General features: G+C 27.4%; 1 protein-coding gene across 1 annotated transcript; it reads right to left on the bottom strand.

The window, feature by feature from the left end:
• Positions 1-6,014: 6,014 nt before the first annotated feature.
• LOC125849990 (protein SRG1-like) lies at positions 6,015-9,997 on the bottom strand. The gene is made up of 4 exons (XM_049529923.1): positions 9,684-9,997; positions 9,355-9,599; positions 8,485-8,809; positions 6,015-6,430 (listed from the first exon to the last, which is right to left on the bottom strand). Exons 1-4 carry the CDS (start codon positions 9,921-9,923, stop codon positions 6,185-6,187), a joined length of 1,056 nt encoding a protein of 351 aa, XP_049385880.1. The 5' UTR covers positions 9,924-9,997; the 3' UTR covers positions 6,015-6,184.
• Positions 9,998-10,245: the final 248 nt, after the last annotated feature.

Genomic DNA, 10,245 nt, shown 5'->3' on the forward strand with positions numbered 1-10,245 from the left:
TTTCCCAAATAAGCCTGTCAAATAATGTCATGCCTAATATGTGACATTGGGTTGGGTTAGGCGGGCCTAGATCAATTTTTCCTTCCCTAAATTTATGACAATGTGTTAGGATAAAAGAAAATTACGTTAAAAAAATATCAGTTCATCAATTTTATCTGTTCACCGTTATAATTATTGTCAATTATTATTAACTAGGAAATTTGACCGCGCTTTGCGTAATTATGAAATATATATGTAAATTTATTTTTTAAAAATAATTACGAAACAAAAAATAAAAAATCAATCATAGAAATAAGAAAAATGATAAAATCACAATACAAATATTTTTGTAGAATTAGAGCTTAAGTGAATAACATTTTTATTATCAATTTTTTTTCAAAAATAAAAGACTAATTTATTAAGAAAAAAATTCATATATTATGATGCTAATACATAAAATTCGGATAAACATATTTAAGGACTTGATTTTTTTTCTTATTTTTGTCAAATGATAAATTTACTATCCGATGAATCTTCCTTTAGTTCGGAAAAATAAATGATGAAACTAAAAATAGGAGGAAATAGAGATAAATATTTCTATTTCATTTCTTCTTCGATATTTAATCCTTTCTTTGTCCTTGTTTTTTCTCTTATTATCATATTCTGAATAATTATTATTCTCTATTTTTCATTATCATCTAAATAAGCCTCTATTGCTACTTTTTCGTATATATCTTATATTATTCTGGTGATTCTTTAGAAGTAGAAGAAATGAACAAATTTAAATGGTTCTTCACAATAAGAAATACCTAAGAATTTCGTATTTCAATGCATTTTTTTTAGCCATGAGTAATAAAATTTAAATGACTATTAGCATAGTTAGTTGTGTTCTGACAAAGTTACAAATAAATAATTTGAGCCTAAATGAAAATGTAATTTAGTAAATTAAAAATTTATAAGAACCTAAATTTTAAAAAATATATAGAGAGAGAGAACATATGAAAAAGCAAGAAGAGAAAAATAACAACACAATTTTGTCAAGCCCTTAATCACAAAAATAAAGATGATAAAAAATCATATAATCAATGTAATTATTTTAAAGCTTTTATTAGGCACCCCTTCTATCCATATCCAAGAGCCTTTTTATGAAATCAAACTAAAGTATAAATCTAATACTATAACAATAATATAGAATATCACTATTTCAAATATGGAATAAAAATAATAATCTTGAGTAGAAATCTAATAAAAAAAAATATAAATTTATATTGAAACGTAATATAAACATTTTCTAGTGTACTTGTCTGCGTACAAAAAATCTTTTTTATATATAAAAAAATATAAACGTAATAGATGAAAAATGAAAAATACAAAAACTAACACAAATAAGTAAATAAAGATAATAAAAAAACATTAATCCCTACATTTAGTTTAAAATAATTGTTTCTACCAACAAAATGAAATTTGTATAATATAAATACACAAAAGCAGCACTACTAAGCATAAAAATTATAGTTTCACTTAAAAGTGAGGAAGAAATAAGAAGAATATATAAATAAATAAGGGTGAATAAAAGTATAACTCATCTTGAATCTCTTCTTGTGGGCATCGATTTGATTTATTATTATTATTATTATTATTATTTTAATGGAAATGAGCCAAATCCATCTCCAAAGTATCATATATGCTTTCATATTTTTAATAATAAATGCAAGGAAATTACCAATCAATATAGTTATGCCGTCTAAGTAGTTTGTTTTATTTTTGAGATCAAATTGATTTAACAATTTCTTTTTCAATAAATACAGGCTCACCAAAAGAATCAAACAGTCCGAAAATTGTCATAATCTCATTGATCAGTTATTTTATAATTTTCTTGAACAATATAACAAATAAACAATGACATATGTGCAATAACGCCTCATTTTACCTCTGCAGCGGGTCGAGATTCAATCAACTTAGAACTAACACTTTGACGCAAACTTGACATATCCAATATTATCACATACTCAAATTGAGAAGGAAAAACTATTAGCCAAGCTTAAAAGACAAATCAAATTAATGATGAAGTTCACCTTCTGAATATTTTATAAAAAACAAAGAGACTCAAAAAGTTGATGCATATGTTTCTATGGGAGCTTCACCGTACCCCCGAATGGATCCTGTGCTATTTGAATTTAATCGGAGCTTCAATGCAAATTTCGAACACCGAATGTGAAAACAAAAAAATAAATGGTTCAACAATTACGTACAAGTCAAAGAAATCTAGTACATTAACTAATTATATGGTACTATTACATATTATACAATATATATATATATATATATATATATATATATACTTGAAATTCCAATACAATAAAGAAAAAATTTCACTACCACAAACTGATCATTGATATCAAGTGACCATCGATGAAAGCATCTTTGTTCATATACTGAAATCACCCTTTAGTCTCCTTTTATATCAAATATGAATTGAAATGAGAAGGAAATGATCAGAGGAAGGACGACATAGCTACAAGAAGAAGACAACCAAAAAGAAGGAATAAATAGGAGATGCGAGAGTAACGGAATGAGGGTAAGATAAATACGGCAGAAACTTTTTGGTTTTTGATAACGGAACACGTCTCTAAGTCTTCCGTAACAGTTGTAACTTTTAAACTCTCCAGTAACATATTTCTCTTGTAATAAAGAATTTTGTTCTTTGTAAATATATAACTAAGTAATAAACTAATTTAAATAAGAAAAAAAAGGCCAAAAAAAGAGGGAAAAAAAATGGTGGCCTTAGAGGCATGCCACATAAGCAAGTCTGACATTCTCCTTTATAAATATAGACTAGTGAACTTAGCCGCGCTTCGCGCGATCATAAATAGCTCGTTAAATTCATTGAACAATTTTTTATAATGTATCAAATATATAAAATTTCAAGTCTTAATTAAATCTAATGTACATGGTTTTATTAAAAGTGTAGGTAGATCGTGTTTGTCCGTTTCTACATCTATATAGAGTCATAGACACGCATTCACATAATTGTGGATAATAATTATGAACGATTGTAATGGTAAAAATCATTCTTTGGACTATTTTTTAAAACAAATATTTATGATTAATCTACATTAAATATTATTGATAAATATGAGATATAAAATCAAAAATTGATTTAAATATTATTGTTAGTCAAAAGAAGGTGTGACATCACTCTTTTTTGTCTAGCTTTAAACTATATATTAATATAAGAATTACGTAGAAAGGATTGATAAGACATGTTATTAAATAGAGAAAACACATAGATGAAGGTCTTTTGTAACTCGTGATATATATAATTATTAGATGTAATAAATATGATAGATTTTTTAAAAATTATTAATCAAATTGATTAATGAAAAGAATAAGAAAAAAATTCAAAAAAAAAGAGATAAAAGATAAATAATTTTCTAGACTATAAAAATGTCCCTACATATATCATTACCCTATATATATATATAGCTTTATTATTATTATAGTGAACTTATTCACGCTTTGTGCTGATTAATCTTACAACTCAATCATATATTTGAAAGATCTCAATTTTCAAAATCAAATATTTTAATTTTTCTCCAATTTTATATTAGTTCTTAATTTATACATTCTTTTATGATATGATTTTATATCACTTCAAAAAAATTTATTCTATAAATACTTGTGTAGTGTACACTATACGTACTTATAAAGCAAAGAATAATTTATTTTTTATTTTCTTAATAGGATGTAAAAAAAGAAAAGAATTTCAAGAGATATTGTATCTATTTTTGTGTCTAGGATAAATAGAGTTTTTTGAAACCTAATTTTTAAAGAAAAAGAACCATAAACACATATACAAACAAATTTATCAAAAGAAAAAAAAAGATCCACAAATTGTATTGTTCATATCGTGTTTTCTGAATATTGAGAATAAATGAACCACCATAGCATTATGGACTCTTCAATAAAATTTGTTTTAAAAATTGATGCGTTGAAGGGTTGTTTCTTCAATAAAGGTATTTATTTTTCCTTTTTTACGATTACTTTTGATAAATAAAAGTAAATCAATAGGAAGAAGAATCAAAATAGAAAAAAATAGATTAATAGAATTTCTAATTTTTAAGAGATGCTTACGTAAATATGTATATATCTTTGCATAAATGTCAATAGACAAAGTAAAAAAAAAACATAACAACACACGTAATCAATAATTAAGATGATTATAAATAAAAATTCTTACAAATTAAAAATAAAATACGTTGATTATATTGAAAGGAAAAACAAAAATTCATATAAACGTCAACTATTCAAATTTAACTTAAAAATAAATTAGATTAACAAAGATACATATGACTATGAATATACAAAGTAAAAATATGTATTGTTCTTTTGAATTCTCTATTTGATAATACATAATCCTACCTAATTTAGTACAAAATAATTGCAAAAAAAAACACTAAAATAATACATTTAAACAACTTACCAGATACTCTGTGAAATGAGACCTTTAAGCCTTTAGGCATTAACCGAATAACCTACAAAAAAATGAAGCTTCATAGTGACATATAAATTGACAATATAAAATGAATAAAAAAAAACATAGAGAAACATAGACATCACATGATCACAATGACAAATAAATTGAAAATATAAAGAGAATTAAGGAATATGGAAGAACATATAGGAATATAGACATTGAATATATTAATTGCTCAATTTAATTAGATATTAAAATTATTGATGACCTAAATGAGCAAAACGGATAAAGAAGGTAAACTGCATTATTTATTTGGTTTAATTAGAAAATAAAAGCATCATTAAATTAATGATAATGACTTTTGAGATTTCTAAATTAATGTAATTCAAAAATAATTTATAGGTTTTTTTAAATAATTTAGAAAAGGAAGAAAAATGTCAAAAATTTGAAAAAAAAAATAAATGTCATTCTTCACTTTAGAGGCATGTCACATCACCTCTCATACATCCAGCTTTATTATATATATATAGATAGATTAGGAAGGAAAAAGTAGTAAGATTTTTAACTTACTTGGAATGGATTAAATAAGTAAAATAGGAAAGAAATGGAGCAATTTAAGAAAAAGGTATGAATGACATTAATTGTGAGATTAAGGGGAGAAAAAAAATCAACGTAAAAGAAGGAATTGAGAAAGGTTTTAAAAGATATGAATAACATTAATTTTCAGCAATATTTATTGTAAAATATTTAATGTATAATATTATTTTTTATTTAATTACAAAATAAGTGATAAATAAAAAAAATGTCAAAAATAAATAAATATGATTCCTGGCTTTAGAAGTATGCCACATCAGCAGCCCTATCATTCAGCTTTATATTATTATATAGATTTGTCAACTTATTGCTTATAGAAATAAAATTTGAATAAATGTGTATACGAAATTTGTTTATATTTTAGGCCTCGAATTGGAATTTCGTTTTAGGCCCCAACTATGTTGAGTCGCCCCTGTATAGAATATAGATTGTCATCCACTATTATCAATTACATGCCATGATCCACCACCAATAACCATCATCATTGTCGATCGTTATCAGTTGTCATTATCATAGTCACTAGCCATTATTTACAATTATCATCCACTATTATCAATTACATGCCCATCCACCACTAATAACTGTTAATCTTTATAATCAGTGGTCATTATCACCAACCACCCATCACCAATACTTTATATATTGCCAACCATTGTCACTAATTATTCATCACCATCACCCATAAGTTATTACAATCATCCGCCACAATCATCAATCGTCAGTTGTCACCATCAATCTCGTCTGTCAACCATCATATTTCTCTCAAAAAGTATTTTTTCAATTATTTTTTAAACAAAAGTACTTTATAAAATAAGAAGTTTTTGATAGCTTGATCAAACAAAAAATCTAAGATCCATCATTAGAGTAACTTTTAGCACAAGAGAAAACTGCTTGATATTGTTGTTGTCGTCGTTGTCTGTTCATTAAATGTATACTAAAAATGCAAATTACCGATCAAATTAGCCAATAATATATTTGAAGTCGGAATTACCTTAACTTATGCATTTTCAATGTAATGCATATTATAATTATATCTATTCATCACATATTATATCAAGCGGGGGGGGGGGTATTTATTTTGTTTTAATCCTTTCATAATCGAAGGATTTTACGCAGGTACCAATAATACAACTACTAATTAATTCTCATGGTGTCCACATATGATTTCCCAACAAGTTCACGTGTGAGATATCCTTTATAAAATTCAGTGGCTTCAATTTTTTTGAATTTTGGTGGATTATGAGCATTAATAAGGCTATTAGCTGGACCTAATTCACCATCCAATCTTGAATTGTGAAATGTTGCTATTGAAATCCTTTCTTTTTCTGAGCTCACCACTGATCTATGCTCTATGCTCTTGTAAATTCCATTTGAGAAAATCTGGCAAAAAATTAAGACCTTTAGATAAAGCTCAAAGAGTAAACTATAATTAAAACAGATGGAAAATAGTAAAAAATGCTTGAAATTGAATAAAAATGTTTTCGGTTAGTAGTTTGATCTCAAAATATTCTCGCTGCCAATTTAATCCAAAAAATGATCTTATTGTTATTTACTGAGGCAAAAATATATATTTATTCCATTTCAATTGATAATGTCATGAAATTAAGAATAAAAAAAATTATTAGTATTAATTTATTTATTATTTAAAGTGATTTTAAAAGAAAAGAAACAAAAATAAAGTTATTTAAAAGTAATATTTTTATTAGGAAATATGCAAATTCACATATTTAATAGTGATATACTTTTCTTTTTAATTCGTCCTTATAAAATGATAATTTCCTCCGGTTTTTGGAGACAAATTAATCTTAAATTTATCATTTTACTCTCCATAACATGATTTATAACAAAGATGTCATGATACCATTTGAGATTTAAAAGTTCAAAATAGTCTTTTTCTTTCTAAAATTATTTTGTGCTCGGTCAAATATATATTCACGTAAAATTAGTAAGTAGGGAAAATTGAATTTTTCCATCCATTGTTTTCTCCGTATCAATTTCTATGATAATATTTTCTACTTAATTTATGCAAAAAGAAATCCACCTTTATATATTTTAGGGAAAAGGGTTAAAAATGCCCTTAACGTATCTCAAATGGTTCAAAAATGCCCTCCTTCCACCTTTTGATTTAAAAATGCCCTCAACATTTTTTTAAGGTTTAAAATTGCCCTTTATTAACAGGACAATGACATGACAATTGTGACATGGATTTTCTTTATCTATTTCAAAATATATGACCCACTTAATCTAGAAATCCATTTCAAATCTGACCCGATATGACGGATTAATTTTGGATCTTTTGTTCCCATTTGTTCTAACTCTCTTCTTTCTTCCTACCTCCTTCAGTTCGTCTTCTTTTTCCATTTCTCAGTTAATTTCAAGAAGAAAAGGAAGGAAGAACTACAAAGAATAAGGTTAGCTAAATCTTGAATTTGTTCCTTGCTGACACTGAAACGTTCAAGAAGAAAATAAGATTTATCTTCCTTTGGTTCTGAAGCCTCCTGCTTCCAACTATAAACACCACCATTCAAGCTAATGACCAACCAAAAAATCCAATTCCCAAGAAAATGAGCCATTAAAACAAAAGCTTCATTTGCCATCTCCACCCACAATTTGGTTCTAGCAAAGACTCTCTGGCCTTCTTCAGCCTAAAACTTGAAGAGAAGCTCTAATTCGTGCCCAACAATTTGCAATTTACAGACATCTTTAATAGAATCCCCCTACATATCTTCAGAAAATGCCTTGAAAGCTTAGGAGCAAATCGACCCAGAGCAGTAAAGCTCATCAAAAGTCAATAATTGACCTGAATTTCAACAATTCTCAAGCAAAAACATCTCATAATTTCAACATAAAGCTGAAACTGATCAATATCAAGATTCTGCTGTAAACCCACCTCTACAAACTCCTAATCAAACTCCTAAAAAAGCAAAACATTACCTAAGTTGCAGAGTAATGGAATCAATTGTGTAAAAAATTGAAGAAACAAAAAAGTATTATCTGAAGAACATAACTAGAGGTGTTGTGATTTGCAACCCTCAATCGCCATCGTCCGATGCTACAAAAGAGGTTGAGAGTCGTCCTAAAATGGAGCTCAAAGATAAGATAGGTTAATATGAAAATGGGTTTTTGGGTGGGTTTAAGTTTTTGTAGCACAAATGGGTCGGGTCGTTGGGCTGGATTTTAAAAATTAGGTGGACCAATAAGATAAAGTCACTTGGCTAATTAAATGAGTCGTCATTTATTATGTTAGTGGCTTGTTAATAAAGGGCAATTTTAAACCTTAAGAAAACGTTGAGGACATTTTTAAACCAAAAAATGAAAGGAGGGCATTTTTGAACATTTGAGATACGTTAAGAGCATTTTTAACCCTTTTCCCTATATTTTATAATAATTTAACTTTAATTTTTTAAAGAGAAGAGAATGAGAGAAGTATGTACCTCAAAAACATCTCCAACATTGACTATGAAAGCTCTAGGAAGAGGTAAAATGGAAATCCAAATTCCATCTTTTTTAATTTGAAGACCTTGAATTTCATTGACTTGAAGAAGTATTGTAAGGCCTGTTGCATCTGAATGAGAAGTAAGTCCCATCACTTTTTCTGGTTGTGGACATGGTGGATAATAATTCATCCTCATTGATTGCATTCCTTCTTCGAATAGACTCTTCACTTCTTCTTCATCAATCCCCAAAGCTCTACCCAACATTTTCAAAAGTTTGATGCTTAGCTCCTTTACTTCTTCTGAGTACTCTTCGATTGTCTCTCTACATAGTATTAAGTCCAAAAATATGGGATTAAGGGTGTATATTTTCTCGATAATACTCTCTTTATTCACTTTTACTTTGTATGTTTTAAAAATAGATTTTCGTTTCAACTTGTCATTTTTAATATATATCAAGAAAAGATATTTTTATTTATTTGCTTATTAATTTTTAATATTAATTACTTATTTCCAAATCATATTTCAAATCCTAATACTTCAGATTCTGCTCCTGATCTCCATTTTCTCCAAGTTTCTATTTGGATTGCTGACACATGGCATATGATTAATTTAATGGCTAAGATTTAGTTAATTAAAACAAAGCCCTGACTATGGTTATTTGAAAAATTAATTACTTTCATATATTTTCTCCTAAAAGATTTCTACAATCCCACAATTCTAAGTCAACATTATATTTTTCTTAAATATATATTAAAAAATTCTTTCTTGCTTTCTGTAAAAAAAAGTCAACAAAAATTTTGTAATAAATTTTTAAATATTATGATAGATGATTAGTAGATTGATAATTAGGAACGTTAAATAACGTACCTAAGTGAAAGGGGAAGCTTGGAAAATATAGGCATCCGCAAGTATGGAGGTGCAGTCTTCAAGTAAAAGAGGTCAGCCCAATCAAGCTTTTGTTCATCAGAGACAACAAAGTGTTGTCCAAATCCATCTAATTCCCCTGATGATTGTTCAAATTTCTTCTTCTCTTCTAATGGAAGATTGAATAATTCTTTAATCTCGTTTTTTATCTTCTCCACCAATGAAGAATTAATTCCGTGATTAATCAACTGCAAAATGTAATTATAGATTTTTAAAGAGAAATACAACATCTACGATAAACTATTCACCGAACATGTAAATAGATAAAGTACCTGAAAGAAACCCCATTCTTTGGCTGCAAAGTGCAACTTGTTAAGCTCGAGATTCATGGAGTCATTGATTAATCGTTGCATATCAATAACTGGAACTTCCTTATTATTTGATGATGAACGGTCCTGATCTTCGCGTACATATCGCGATGGAATGGTCACAAGTTTGTTCTTGGCCATTTCCTGGACAGAAGGAACTTTCTTGTAATTAACTTGCAGCTGTTCTCCCGTACGTGTTTCCATGGCTATACTATATTGATATATTAACACTTGTTTCCTCAACTATTTTATGATCGTCCCAAATTTATAATTATATATATATTGCGTGTGTGGTCAATAAGAACGTAAGATCACCATATATATTGTGGATAGGAGTGACAAATGAGTGTTGGAATTAAATTTATGAATAGCACCGGCAAATTAATGACCATTTTTAATGTCAACTATCAAATAGTATTAGTCATCAATTCAAAAGCTATTAAAGTACTAATATTTTTTTTTATGAGCGCGGTGTTCATTTCAAGCTTTAGCATACTTTGAAAAATTTTACAAAATACATGTCACT

Source organism: Solanum stenotomum, unplaced genomic scaffold (genome assembly GCF_019186545.1).
Source record: "Solanum stenotomum isolate F172 unplaced genomic scaffold, ASM1918654v1 scaffold12477, whole genome shotgun sequence".
Lineage (NCBI taxonomy): Eukaryota > Viridiplantae > Streptophyta > Magnoliopsida > Solanales > Solanaceae > Solanum > Solanum stenotomum.